This window comes from Lipotes vexillifer, unplaced genomic scaffold, assembly GCF_000442215.2.
Source record: "Lipotes vexillifer unplaced genomic scaffold, Lipotes_vexillifer_v1.1 scaffold528, whole genome shotgun sequence".
Classification (NCBI taxonomy): domain Eukaryota; kingdom Metazoa; phylum Chordata; class Mammalia; order Artiodactyla; family Lipotidae; genus Lipotes; species Lipotes vexillifer.
Genome location: NW_006794582.1, coordinates 1142882 through 1158651, shown reverse-complemented (window position 1 = coordinate 1158651; position 15770 = coordinate 1142882). Strand labels below are relative to the sequence as shown.

Below are 15770 nucleotides of genomic sequence, written 5' to 3'. Positions count from 1 at the left end.
AAAGAGGAACAAGAGTTATCAAAGGGGCCTAACTTAACTTTTTTTTGGAACCACTCTGGAGTTTGCCTAATTGGTGACATTGCTGGTTTGATGATATTCCTCCTCACTCTGGTTTTCTTTTCCATCTGAACCCCCTACAGCTATCAATGGGCATGTTGGGTTTTGGCTTCATTATCACTTACATTCCGGAGGCTGCAATCAGTGCTTACCTGGCTGCCACGGCACTACACATCATGCTGTCCCAGTTGACCTGCATCTTCGGGATTATGATTAGTTTCCATTCTGGTCCCATCTCCTTCTTCTATGTGAGTAATTTCTACCCTCACCTAGACTTACAAATGCCCCTCCCCTTGCCTCCAAAAAAGTAGACCCAGGTGGAGAGACTCCTGCATAGGCAGCTGGGTCAAGAGAGTCCTAGAAATAATTTCACCTCTTCTAGATTTACAGTCTTGATTAATTGCAGATGCCAGTTGGACCATGTTCCCAGTTGCATTAACCATTTCACCCCAGCCTTTTAAACCAACATGATTTATATTAAAATTTGGTCTTTGAGATACTGTATTATCATACTTCTTCCCGTTACATGCCTCCTGAAAGACATATATCCTAAAACATAATATATACAGAATATAAAATGCAAAGTAGTCCCTGAATGCAAGCATGGCCTAGGAGCCAAGCTAAACATACATGGTCTGGGAAAATTGATAAAGAATAGGCTAATAAACAGAACTCCTGGGTCCTTTTCACTACACTGAAGCATAGAAAGTATATTATCTTCTTACTGGACATTATAGTCTTTTAATATATTGTTTTCAATTAAAAAATATGTATCCACCTACTTGCTCTCACTGTTCTAGTAATGCTCATAAAGACCTCTGTGCCCAGCAACACTGCCTAGGGACTTCCTTTTGAACTAATTTAGAAAGAGTGTCATTTTCTAGATTTAGGCAATTATTACATCCCTTTCTAAGCCTCTGTAATTTTTTTCTTTCAGAACATAATTAACTACTGTATAGGTCTCCCCAAAGCTAATTCCACCAGCATCTTACTATTTCTAACTGCTATTGTTGCTCTGAGAATCAACAAATGTATCAGAATTTCCTACAATCAGTACCCCATCAAGTTTCCCATGGAAATTTTTCTGGTAGGTGTTTTCATTTTGTTTTGTTTTGTTTTGCTTTTTATTGGAGTATAGTTGCTTTACAATGTTGTGTTAGTTTCTGCTGTACAGCAAAATGAATCAGTTATACATATACATATATCCCCTCTTTTTTAGATTTCCTTCCCATTTAGGTCACAACAGAGCACTGAGTAGAGTTCCCTGTGCTATACAGTAAGTTTTCATTAGTTGTCTATTTTATACATAGTAGTGTATATGTCAATCCCAATCTCCCAATTCATCCCATCCCCCTTCCCCCGTTGGTATCCATAAGTTTTTTCTCTACATCAGTGTCTATTTCTGCTTTGAAAACTGGTTCATCTGTATCATTTTTCTGTATTCCACATATATGTGTTAATATACCATATTTATTTTTCTCTTTCTGACTTACTTCACTCTGTATGACAGTCTCTAGGTCTATCCACGTCTCTGCAAATGGCATTATTTCATTCCTTTTTATGGCTGAGTAATATTCCATTGTATATAGGTACCACATCTTCTTTATCCATTCCTCTGTGGATGGACATTTAGGTTGCTTCCATGTCCTGGCTATTGTAAATAGTGCTGTAATGAACATTGGGGTATATGTATCTTTTTGAATTATGATTTTCTCCCAGTATATGCCCAGGAGTGGGATTGCTGGGTCATATGGTAATTCTATTTTTAGTTTGTTTGTTTGTTTGTTTGTTTTTAGTTTTAGTTTTTTGAGGAACCTTCATACTGTTCTCCATAGTGGTTGTACCAGTTTACATTCCCACCAACAGTGTAGGAGGGTTCCCTTTTCTCCACATCCTCTCCAGCATTTATCATTTGTAGATTTTTTGATGATGGCCATTCTGACCAGTGTGAGGTGATACCTCACTGTAGTTTTGATTTGCATTTCTCTAATGATTAGTGACGTTGAGCATGTTTTCATGTGTTTGTTGGCCATTTGTATGTCTTCTTTGGAGAAATGTCTATTTAGGTCTTCTGCCCATTGTTTTCCTTGAGTTGCTTTTTTTTTGATATTGAGCTGCATGAGCTGTTTGTATATTTTGGAGATTAATCCCTTGATGGTTGCTTTGTTTGCAAATATTTTCTCCCATCCTCTTGGTTGTCTTTTTGTTTTATTTATCGTTTCCTTTGCTGTGCAAAAGCTTTTAAGTTTCATTAGGTCCCATTTGTTTATTTTTGTTTTTATTTTCATTACTCTAGGAGGTGGGTCAAAAAATCTTGCAGCAATTTATGTCAAATTGTGTTTTGACATAATTTGACATTTGACAAATATGTCAAAGAGTGTTCTGCCTATATTTTCCTCTAAGAGTTTTATAGTGTCCAGCCTTACATTTAGGTCTTTAATCCATTTTGAGTTTATTTTTGTGTATGGTGTTAGGGAGTATTCTAATGTCATGCTTTTACATGTAGCTGTCCAGTTTTTCCAGCACCACTTATTGAAGACACTGTCTTTTCTCTATTGTATATTCTTGCCTGGTTTGTCATAGATTAGGGGGTTTATCTCTGGGCTTTCTATCCTGTTCCATTGATCTATATTTCTGTTTTTGTGCCAGTACCATATTGTCTTGATTACTGTAGCTTTGTAGTATAGTCTGAAGTCAGGGAGTCTAATTCCTCCAGCTCCGATTTTTTCCCTCAAGATTGCTTTGGCTATTTGGGGTCTTTAGTGTTTCCATACAAATTGTAAAATTTTTTGTTCTAATTCTGGAAAATTGCCATCGGTAATTTGATAGGGATTGCATTGAACGTGTAGATTGCTTTGGGTAGTATAGTCATTTTCACAGTATTGATCCTTCCAATCCAAGAACATAGTATGTTTCTCCATCCGTTAGTGTTGTCTTTGATTTCTTTAATCAGTATCCTATAGTTTTCTGAGTACAGGTCTTTTGTCTCCTTAGGTAGGTTTATTCCTAGGTATTATTATTTTTGTTGTGGTGGTAAGTGGGATTGTTTCCTTAATTTCTCTTTCTGACCTTTCATTGTTAGTATATAGGAATGCAAGAGATTTCTGTGTATTGATTTTGTATCCTATAATTTTACCAGATTCACTGATAAGTTCTAGTAGTTTTCTGGTGGCCTCTTGAGGATTTTCTGTGTATAGTATCAAGTCATCTGCAAAGAGTGACAGTTTTACTTCTTCTTTTCCCACTTGGATTCCTTTTATTTCTTTTTCTTCTCTGATTGCCGTGGCCAGGACTTCCAAAACTATGTTGAATAATAGTGGCGAGAGTGGCCATCCTTATCTTGTTCCTGATCTTAGAGGAAATGCTTTCAGTTTTTCACCATTGAGAGTGATGTTAGCTGTGCACTTGTCATACATGGCCTTTATTATGTTGAGGTAGGTTCCCTCTATGCCCACTTTCTGGAGAGTTTTTATCATAACTGGGTGTTGAATTTTGTCAAAAGCTTTTTCTGCATCTATTGAGATGATCATGTGGTTTTTATTCTTCAGTTTGTAATGTGGTGTATCACATTGATTGATTTGTGTATATTGAAGAATCCTTACATCCCTGGGATAAATCTGACTTGATCATGGTGTATGATCCTTTTAATGTGCTGTTGGATTCTGTTTGCTTGTATTTTGTTGAAGATTTTTGCATCTATGTTCATCAGTGATATTGGCCTGCAATTTTCTTTTTTTGTGATATCTTTGTCTGGTTTTGGTATCAGGGTGATGATGGCCTCATAGAATGAGCTTGGGAGTGTTCCTCCCTCTTCAAGTTTTTTGGAAAAGTTTGAGAAGGATAGGTGTTAGCTTTTCTCTAAATGCTTGATAGAATTCACCTGTGAAGCCATCTGGTCCTGGACTTTTATTTGTTGGAGGATTTTTAATCACAGTTTCAATTTCATTACTTGTGATTGGTCTGTTCATATTTTCTATTTCTTCCTGGTTCAGTCTTGGAAGGTTATACCTTTCTAAGAATTTGTCCATTTCTTCCAGGTTGTCCATTTTATTGGCATAGAGTTGCTTGTAGTAGTCCCTTATGATCCTTTGTATTTCTGCAGTGTCAGTTGTTACTTTTCCTTTTTCATTTCTAATTTTTATTGATTTGAGTCCTCTCCCTTTTTTTCTTGATGTGTCTGGCTAATGGTTTATCAATTTTGTTGATCTTCTCAAAGAACCAGCTTTTTTTTTTTTTTTTTTTTGCGGTATGCGGGCCTCTCACTGTTGTGTCCTCTCCCACTGCGGAGCACAGTCTCTGGACACGCAGGCTTAGTGGCCATGACTCACAGGCCCAGCTGCTCCGTGGCACGTGGGATCCTCCTGGACTGGGGCACGAATCCATGTCCCCTGCATCGGCAGGCGGACTCTCAACCACTGCGCCACCAGGGAAGCCCAGAACCAGCTTTTAGTTTCATTGATCTTTGCTATAGTTTTCTTCATTTCTATTTCATTTATTTCTGCTCTGATCTTTATGATTTCTTTCCTTCTACTAACTTTGGGTTTTGTTTATTCCTCTTTCTCTAGTTCCTTTAGGTGCAGGATTAGATTGTTTATTTGAGATTTTTCTTGTTTCTTGAGGTAGTATTGTATTACTATAAACTTCCCTCTTAGAATTTCTTTTGCTGCATCCCATATGTTTTGGGTCATCGTGTTTTCATTGTCATTTTTTTCTAGGTATTTTTTGATTTCCTCTTTGACTTCTTCCATGATCCATTGGTTATTTAGTAGCATATTGTTTAGCCTCCATGTGTTTGTGTTCTTTACAGTTTTTTTTCCATAATTGATTTCTAATCTCATAGCATTGTGGTTGGAAAAGGTGGTTGATATGATTTCAATTTTCTTAAATTTACTGAGGCTTGATTTGTGACTCAAGATGTGATCTATCCTAGAGAATGTTCCGTGTACACTTGAGAAGAAAGTATATTCTGCTGCTTTTGGATGGAATGTTCTATAAATATCAATTAAGTCTGTCTGGTCTAATGTGTCATTTAAGGCTTTTGTTTCCTTATTAATTTTCTATCTGGATGATCTGTCTTTTGTTGTAAGTGGGATGTTTCTGGTAAGTGTTTTGATACTCCAAACTCATGGTTCAGATCATTTAAAATACGTATTTTTTAAATTAAATTAAAAGCAAGTAACCTCGGAAGGGAAATGTTCATAGGAGAATTGTAAAAATAATATTTTAAAAATGTATGTTGAGGGCTTCCCTGGTGGTGCAGTGGTTGAGAGTCCGCTTGCCGATGCAGGGGAAATGGGTTCGTGCCCTGGTCCGGGAAGATCCCACGTGCTGCGGAATGGCTGGGCCCGTGAGCCATGGCCGCTGAGCCTGCGCGTCCGGAGCCTGTGTTCCACAACGGGAGAGGCCTCAAGAGTGAGAGGCCCGCATACCGCAAAAAAAAAAAAAAATGTATGTTGAATTGTGACAAAGCTGAATACATACATTTAGTTAGCTTATATTTTTTTAAACATGCTTATTTTTCAAAGACTTTTATCTATTGCCTCTTTTTCATACTATTTGAAAAATAGTGTGTTTTTTTTTTTCCTTTATGACAGTAATACAGGCTCATTCTAGCAGGTTTTTTTTTGGCCATGCCACGTGGCTTGTGGGATCTTAGTTCCCTGACTAGGAATCAAACCCAGGCCCCCAGCAATGGAAGCATGGCGTCCTAACCACTGGACCGCCAGGAATTCTAGCAATTTTGAAAAACAGAAAGAAAAAAAAAAAGGAGGAAAAGAAATTCCTATAGCTGCTCTATCCAAAGTCAACTACAATTGATATTCCTGTACTTTCAGTTATTCTCACCTTTCCTCTTTCAAACAAATACATGACAGGCCTATGCTCAGTGTTGATGAATTTCTGTATTCTTTTATGTAGAGGTTTCATTTCTATTTTAGTATAGCAGCAACCACACTGTTATTCAGCCTCCTTTCATTCTCCCTATGCTACAGTAAAGAAATTGAGGGAGATGAGATGTTAAATGAAAACTAATCCATGTCACTAAGTGGCAGAGCTGGGTTCGGGGAGGAGGGGCTGCTGGGGAAGGTGTGTGTTCATGTATATGTCCTAGGTTTTTGTTTTTTATTTTTTTTAATATTTTATTTATTTATTTATTATTTTGTGTGTGTGTGTGTGTGTGTGTGTGTGTGTGTGTGTGTGTGCTACACGGGCCTCTCACTGTTGTGGCCTCTCCCGTTGCAGAGCACAGGCTCAGGACGCGCAGGCTCAGCGGCCATGGCTCACGGGCCCAGTCGCTCCGCGGCATGTGGGTTCTTCCCGGACCGGGGCACAAACCCGTGTCCCCTGCATCGGCAGGCGGACTCTCAACTACTGCGCCACCAGGGAAGCCCCTGTCCTAGGTTTTTTTAACATCTTTTTCTTTAGATCAGGGGAAATGTTAAACTAAATAAATATGATTGTTTTCTTTCTTTTTGAGAATGTTAAAAAAATGTTGTCTAAAGATGACATTTCTTGTTTGTTTTAAGAAATCTGGGGGAATTCCCTGGTGGTCCACTGGTTAGGACTCCACGCTTTCACTGAGGAGGGCGTGGGTTCAATCCCTGGTCCAGGGAACTAAGATCCCACAAGCCACAAAGCGCGGCCAAAAAAGAAGAAGAAAAAGAAAAAGAAATCTGATAAAATTTATCTTTTGCAGTTAACATTTTTATAATACTAAAGAGATTTTCATAAATAAAGCTCAGGTTTTTGGAGTCAGCATTTCTCTTACAAGGATCAATAAATCTTTGGGTGTCCATGAGCATTATTTTCCCTTTAAGAAGTGTTCTGTGATAGAGATAATTAAAGTTCACTGTGTGCACCCCTATATTTCCCAGCTGCCCTTATAGTTAGGCGGGACCATGCAACTTTGGGGCTAAAGCATAGGCGAATAGGCATGAGTTCCCAATGTTCCTTCTTCCCCTGCTGTAGTAATCATAGGGGCTATATGTTGAGGTGATAGAGTCTCCAGGAAGAATTAGCCTGGATCCCCAAGGCACTATTTGCAAAGAAGCTGTCCTGAAGAGACACTGACCCACAGTGGATTTTGTGTGGGTAAAAAAATAACTTTCAAGTGCTAGGACACTAAGATCTCATGGTTGGTATACTGCCACAGTATAACATATTCTATGCTAACTAATCCAGATCCATACTCTTCATGATTGAAAGAGTATAGGAATTGCTTTGGAAACTGAGACCAAGCTCTGTCTTATAACTGTTGTCTACTTCTTGTGGAGGTGCATATCCTTTCTTCCTTGGAGTAGTTAAAAAGCTATCAATTCATAAAGGCCGAAAGCTAAATGGCTGCTTTTACAAAAGGCCTTCCAAAACACTGTATACAAATAGTGGGGCCCTAGAACCCAGGGAACAATGTGCATATGGAGTTTGGGGAGTGGAGTCAGAGGCAACCTCTCCTTCTCTTGGAACCAAGTACAACTCTGGCTTTTAGGAAGCTGAGGCTTTGGAGTCACCAGCAGATGGCATCTGTGACAGAGACATCAGCGCACTCTCTCTGTTTCTATCTCTGTTTCTGTGTCTCTCTTTTTTTTCTTTTTCTTTTTCTTTTTTTTTTGCGGTACGTGGGCCTCTCAATGTTGTGGCCTCTCCCATTGCGGAGCACAGGCTCCAGACGCGCAGGCTCAGCAGCCATGGCTCACGGGCCCAGCTGCTCCACGGCATGTGGGATCTTCCCGGACCGGGGCACGAACCCATGTCCCCTGCATTGGCAGGCGGACTCTCAACCACTGCGCCACCAGGGAAGCCCATCTGTGTCTCTCTTTGATTCCAGCTTTATTCAGGTATAAAATTATAAGATATTTAAAGTGTGCATCATGATGATTTGATACAGATATAGATTGTGAAAGGATTTCCCCCATCTAGTTAACACATCCATACCCCATACATTTATCTTTTTTTTTTTTTTTTTTGGTGAGAACATTTAAGTTCTGCTCTCTTAGCTATTTTTAAGTATATAATAAAATGTTATCAACTATAGTCACCATGTTTTGTTTTGTTTTTTTAATAAATTTATTTATTTATTTTTGGCTGTGTTGGGTGTTTGTTGCTGCTTGCGGGCTTTCTCTAGTTATGGTGAGCGGGAGCTACTCTTCGTTGTGGTGTGCGGGCTTCTCATTGCAGTGGCTTCTCTTGTTGCAGAGCACGAGCTCTAGGCATGTGGGCTTCAGTAGTTGTGGCGCACAGGCTTAGTTGCTCTGTAGCATGTGGGATCTTCCCGGACCAGGGCTCAAACCCGCGTCCCCTGCATTGGCAGGCGGATTCTTAACCACTGTGCCACCAGGGAAGCCCTAGTCACCATGTTTTACGTTAGATCCTCAGACCTTATTCATCTTGTAGCTGAAAGTTTGCACTGTTTTACCAACCTTTCTCAATCCCCCCATCCCTCAGTCCCTGGAAACCACTTTTCTACTCTCTGTTTCTATGAGCGTGACTGTTTTCTTTTTTGTTTTAGATTCCACGTATAAGTGATACCATGCAGTATTTGTCTTTCTCTGTCTAGCTTATTTCACTTAGCATAATGCCCTCAAGGTCCATCCATGTTGTCACAAATCAACCCTCTTTTAAGAGACATCAGCAGCAGGGATCATAGTGATGTTCCTTTAAGCAACCTCAAAGGCAATAACATTAACCTGGGTTATTAGGAAAGGAGAGGAGTAAGAGTATAGAGGATGCTGTGGGTTGACTATGGCTGACAGATTGGTTTGTGAGCCATAGTTAAGACATTCCTTTGAGGAATGCTATAAATAATTAGGATGCACCATGAAGTGAAGTGGAGAAATAAACTGAGGTCCAGCAACAAATGTAGGTGGAGGCTTAGAATTATTGCAAATTAGACATTAAACTTTTTTGTGACCTGATTTATCCTCAAAGGTTATTGAAGCCTGCAATACACTACTTATACACATGTCAAGTCAAGTGACTGGGAACATTTTCTACTATATAGCAGGGATTAGAGATGTAGTTTAGAATTGGAAAAAGACCTCCGTGTTTCCCTTGGAAATGAGGAAAGTAGGAGAGGGAGGATGACAGCTGCTATGGTGTAGCGGGTGAAAAGCTTTTCACAACACCCCATAAGAAACTACTGTGAAACTAAGATGTGCTGGAGTTGGGCTTCCCTGGTGGCACAGTGGTTAAGAATCCACCTGCCAATGCAGGGGACATGGGTTCAAGCCCTGGTTGGGGAAGGTTCCACATGCCGTGGAGCAACTAAGCCTGTGCACCACAACTACTGAGCCTGCGCTCTAGAGCCCGCGAGCCACAACTGCTGAGCCCACATGCCACAACTACTGAAGCCTGCGTGCCTAAAGCCTGTGCCCCACAACAAGAGAAGCCACCACAATGAGAAGCCTGCGCACCACAACAAAGAGTAGCCCCCGCTCGCTGCAACTAGAGAAAGCCTGCGTGCAGCAACGAAGACCCAACCCAGCCAAAAAAAAAAAAAAGGATGTGCTGGAGGAAACTGCACATACCCACCAATCTGTCCTTTAGATGATAGTCTCAAATATTAAGGGAGAATTTCAAGGCAATATTTGGGATCCAGGTAAAATAAACTGACAAATAATTCAAGAGTTTCATAGATATAAGAAATTGTACATACTGTATGTTCATAATTAATGTACGTGTATGTGTGTATTTGTATATGTGTATATTTAAGCCGTATAGCAAACACCAAAAAAAAGCATCAATAGTAGTTATCTTTGAGTGATTTATTTCTGCTTTTAAATTTTTCATATTTTCTCTATTTTCCTTAATGAGCAAGTGTAAACTTTATACTGGAAATGAAAGAGTTTCTTGGCCACTTGCCACACTTCTTGTCCCTTAACTATATAAAGATCACAACTTTTCTGTTGATCCAGATCTTCCTTCCATTCTGATCTGTAGGCTTCCTAGGGGTTGTCATCTGAACACAGCATCACAGGTAAACCAACTGCTATCCTGCTCAGTGTCTGGCTGAACTCTTAGAGTAGATGCTGGGAAAGGATTCATGTGTTAGTAGGGATAATGGGGTAAAGCAACTATATATTATTATTTTTAAATGGGCATTGAGTTCTCTTGTCTCTGCTTTAATTTGCTTTGGTGTGAGGTCTTTGTAAGGTGTAACAGCTGCTAGCTTGTCTGTTTTCCCTCTAACAGACATTAGAAATGGAAGGGAGACTTGGCATTTCAGAAGGAAATGAAAGGAGAAAAAAGAAAGCAAGTAATTGCTTCGCTGAAGCAATTTTTCGTGTGTGCTATCAAATGCTGCTCCATCTTATTAATGGTTATTAATGATTATCAATATACCTCAACAATCCCCCAGAGGGCTTACTTGTATTGGGACAGTGTACCTAGATTTTAAAACTTTTAAAACTGAGGCCTTGGTTACAGCTATTATCTGAAAACATGTTTATACTTGATCCAGATATTTAAAGTTGGTGAGGAAAGAGAAGTCTAGGGCAACCATTTTTTCCTATTACTGTCAGAGACCAAGTTGTTTTTCATTCTGGTTACAGTGCTAAAAAGAGTTCAGGGAACCAGAAGTGTTGGGGAGGACTTCTGCCTTTGTTGTTCCACTGAACTGGCACTGCCTCTTTCTCCAACCTTCATGTATAGGGACTGCCATGTATTGCATTCCCTGTGCTGCCAGAGGCTATGGGCACCTCTGCTCTTGGAAGCAATGCATAATATTTAGATGATCACATGCCTTTTCTTTTTAAACCCCTACAGATTCTTGGGTTTGCTGCATTTGCAAACAAGGTAAACGTGGACACAGAAAACAGCAAGATGCTCATTGATATGATTCCTTATAGGTTGGTAATTCCACTTTTCAAGACTACTTTTCCCTTCCTGTTAAATCCTCTTAGCCTCTGACTACATAGCCTGTTTGGTATCATTGACCAAAACAGAGTGCCAGTTAGTTCTCCAGCAAGGATGGGTTTATTCGGGATCGGCAAAGAATTGCAATTTGGGGTCTGCAACCATGGTGAGTCACATGCAAGTCCTCCCACAGCAAGGGAAGAAGTTTTTATAAAGGAAAAAATAAAATTGGAGTGGGGGGAGCTATGGTAAACAAAAAGTCTATGGCTTTTCATTGGCTGAGTCCTTTGCCAGGAAAGAAGAGTCTTTCTTCTTCCTGTTGGGCTCTGCAATGGTCACAGGGTGTGAGAACTCCCCGTTTTGGTCTCCCAACTCTACTTAATTATTTTCTGTTTATTAATTTTTTTTAAAACAATATTCTCTGCTAACAGTCTCTGGCCACAGCCAAATCTGGGTCATGGGCTCAAGTTCATTTTAGAACACAGAGGTTCTAAAGGACAAGGGCTAGGACAACCCTGTCCTTCTCTGGTCAGCCTTTGACTCTCTTCCCATGGTTGAGCCAATCCCCTTACCCAAGTAAACTGCTTGGATGCACTGAATACCAGAGAGACTCATGCATCTTTCTCACAGCACATTATGAACCTTCTCAACCTCCATACCTGTCTGATTAACTCTCAAGGATGGGACAAGAGATACCTCTGTTTTCCTAGCCTCTCTCTGGGCTTCAGTGCTCAGGAGGTGAGCATTCCTTCTGTCTTCACCTACTTAGACTGAATGGGTGTCCTTGAGCAACATTACTTCATCACTCTGAGTAGAAAGCCTTCTTCAAGTAGTCTGGCATATGGAGTTCTTAAGGACTTGCAATTAATTTACATTATGATTCCTACCAGTGACTATGGGGCATCATTCTTGCTTCTGTTAGGGAATTATAGTTTCTTTAACCTTGACCAGATGAATCACTTTAGCTAAGAAAGGCCGCATACCACAGTTTCTTGGCTCATGAGAAGGCTTTTGAAGAGCATTGTTTATTTCCTCATGTTCTTCAATAGGGAATACAGCAAAGAGTCAATGATATTGGCTAGCCCCCAGCATACAAAACAGAGGCTACTTTGATGCAACCAGATTGAATTAATCTCATATCCTACCAGTTCTCAGTGAAATCTAATGATGATTAAATACATTTGAAATTCTGTTCACTTTTTTTAAACTGTGAGCAGGCAACCTAAGTACCAGGGAATACAATGGCAAATAAGACTTGGTCTCTGCCCTCAGGAAAAAAAAATGACAAGGGCAACAATGGGATTGATGCTTTATGTAATTATTTTATGTCATTTGTTCCTCACAGTAATACTATAAGGAAGATATTATCTTCTTTTTATGGCTCAGGAAACTAAGGGTTACCAAGTTTAAATTCCTTATCCGAGCTCACACAGCTGGTCAGTGTCAGAGCTACTATTTGAGCCCATTTCTATTTAATTCCAAAATCTAGTATAATAACCCCTCTATTATACTTAATATGCTTCTGTTATTAATGACTTAAAAAGCACACAATTAACCTTTGCTTATATTTCATCATAAGATTCAAGGGTATAGGTAGAGAAACAAACATTTCAAAAATCTAATTTTAGGTATTGCTTTGAACTCCCTTTTTATTACCTGCTTATCCACAGTTGCCAGGGACTAGAAAAACTGAACAATTTAGGTTAGTTCCTTCCACGTCCATGTCCCCTTTTAACTAAATTGCTGACAAAGAATTGAATGTTACAGAAAACATCAGGAAGGAAAAAAACAGTAGTTTATGCTATTATCATACTAAATATTTAAGGTTTACCTACATAGATTTGGGCAATAAATTCATGAAAATTAAAATCTTTTGTGCATCAAGAGACACTTTCAACAGAGAAAAAAGACAATTCACAGAATAGGAGAAAATATTTGCAAATCATATATGCTAAGGGATTAACATCCAAAATATGTAGAGAACTCCTAAAACACAACAACAAAAAACCAACAACCTGACTCAAAAAGTGGAGAAAGGACTTGAAAAGACATTTTTCCAAGGATGATACACAAATGGCCAGTAAACACATAACATGCTCAACATCACTAATCATTTGGGAAATGCAAATCAAAACTACAATAATTCAATAGATACCACCTCACACTCATTAGTATGACTACTATTTTTTTTTAAAAAAAGACGAAAATAACAAGTGTTGGTGAGGATGTGGAGAAAATGGAACACTTGTGCACTGTTAGTGGGAATGTAAAATGTACAGCCACTGTGGAAAGTAGTATGCTGATTCCTCAAAAAATTAAAAATAGAATTGCCAAATGATCCAGCAATTCTACTTCTGGATATATACCGCCCAAAGTTAAAAGAAGTGTCTTGAAGAGATATTTGTGCACCTATGTTCATAGCAGCATTACTCACAATAGCTGAAATGTGGAAGAAACAATGTGTCCATCGACGGATGAATGGTTAAGCAAAATGTGTTATATACATACAATAGAATATTTTTTGACAGTAAGAATATAGTTTTATTTATAGAATTAATAAAAGGAATATACCACACAAGTATTTTACACACAAAACACCTTAGACACAAAGATACGGAAATGAATTTTTACAGTTTATTCACATTGAGTCTAGAATACTAGGTGACCCATTGTCACCTTTAAAAAACAGAATCTTGTCACATCTCTTGAATACAAATTAAACAGCTCAGACTGAGTTGGTCGAGGTCACATAGAATCTGGAACTCACTTTAGTCTGTGCCTTTACCCTAACTCTGGAAGCTGCTACACTCATGACAGAATAATTCAGTGGGTGGTGACTCAGACAAAACAAACACCAAACAGACTCTCCTTCACAGCATGGCAGGTGTGAGGGAAAGATAAACTTTAAACAAAGCTGTATTTATCTCGCAACAATGCCCCAACTGGAGCACTTTTTTTTTTTCTATAGACAGATACTCCGAACACAATTTTTCTGCTGCTCAAGAACCTTCAATGGCTCCCTAGTGCCTATGAACTCACAATGGCAGCAGGTTAAGACTGGACTTTTCTTGTTTGTGACTAGCCCCAGTGGCTTAGCTGAAATTGTCTAAGATTTGATTGGAATTCAGTATTAATTGTGAAATGGGAGAGAGAGACTGAAGGCTTCATAACAGTTCTGGAATGTGCTTAATTTGGGCACTGAAAATCCAAATATTTTAGCATTCAACTCCCCTCATACAATAGAATATTATTCATCCTTAAAAAGGAAGGAAATTCTGACATATACTACAACATCGATGAACCTTGAGGACATTATGCTAAGTGAAATAAGCCAGTCAGAGAAAGACAATTACTATATGATTCCACTTATCTGAGGTACTTAGTAGTCAAAATCACCAAGACAGAAAGTAAAATGGTGGTTGTCAGAGCTAGGGGGAGGGAGAAATGGAGAGTTATTGATTAATAGTTATAGAGTTTCAGTTTTACAAGATGAAGGAGTTATGGAGTAGATGGTGGTGATGGTTGCACATTATGAATGTATTTAATACCACTGAACAGTACATTTAAAAATGGCTAAGATGGTAAATCATGTTATGTGTATTTTACCCAATTAAAATAATTGGGAAAAAAAGGTGTGGATAAGAATCAGAAGCAATTTTTACAAAGGACAATGACTAAAATTATACCCTAAAAGATTTGAGTTTGACTAGAAGGGAATACATTGAGCTTTTTAGCTCTAAACCATCTTAGATATGATATATGCCTGTTGGTTACCCACTGGTATGGTCTCAAACAGTGTGAATAAACTATTTTTCATCGATTTTTGTAGTTTCGCCTGTCCTATCTGTTGCCATTGGTACATGGCAGAAACCTTGAACTAGAAGATAGCAGAGCATGTTCTCTTAATGGCTTTAGTAACCTGGCTTGATTTGCTGGCAGTTTTGGCAAGCTGCTGCCTGAGTTGCTCTTCTTATCTCTTATTTTTATTTTTTTAAAAAGGGTCAGACCCTTTGAAATGGATGATAAAGTACGATAAGGTTGGAGTGGGGGAGACGCCAATAAATGATTCCTGCTATCTAGGAATAATTCCACCATTTTATTCCAGCTTCCTGTTTCCTGTAACGCCAGATATGAGCAATCTTACTGAAGTTCTTTTAGAAGCGTTCTCCTTAGCTTTAGTGAGCTCCTCTCTGCTCATATTTCTGGGCAGGAAGATTGCCAGTTTCCATAACTATGATGTCAATTCCAACCAGGTGAGAGGACAGGCCTTTCTATTACTTTCTGTGACCCTTTAATCTTTGTTCTCTAACCTTAGCCTGCAGTTAAAATGAAGACTGGATTCTTCTGTAACCAGAGAGTCACTTGGGCCATGATTTGAATTACAATTACCAAAGGATGTTTTAAAAATTTATTTTTAATTATTTATTTATTTTTGGCTGCGTTGGGTCTTCGTTGCTGTGTGGGGGCTTTCTCTAGTTGAGGCGAGTGGGGGCTACTCTTCGTTGTGGTGCGCGGGCTTCTCACTGTGGTGGCTTCTTTTGTTGTGGAGCACAGGCTCTAGGCATGCAGGCTTCAGTAGTTGTGGTACGTGGGCTCTAGAGCAGAGGCTCAGTAGTTATGGCACACGGGCTTAGTTGTTCCACGGCCTGCGGGATCTTCCCGGACCAGGGCTCGAACCTGTGTCCCCTGCATTGGCAGGTGGATTCTTAACCACTGCACCACGAGGGAAGTCCTACCAAAGGATTTTTGAGAAGTGTGACCTACTTAACTCTGAAGCCACTTGAATTAATGTGTGTGGTTACTGTAGAACAGATATGGTGTAGGGAGGCAAGAAGGTAATGTATGACATCATGTTGTTAAGCTAG

General features: G+C 39.2%; 1 protein-coding gene across 1 annotated transcript in view; it reads left to right on the top strand.

Moving 5' to 3' along the window:
* The window catches only part of SLC26A8 (solute carrier family 26 member 8), a 66370-nt gene that overhangs the window by 27315 nt on the left and 23285 nt on the right, over positions 1-15770 (top strand). Inside the window, 4 exon segments of the mRNA XM_007467293.1 lie at positions 141-305; positions 995-1144; positions 10816-10898; positions 15011-15158. Of these exon segments, the coding sequence (XP_007467355.1) occupies positions 141-305; positions 995-1144; positions 10816-10898; positions 15011-15158 (546 nt within the window).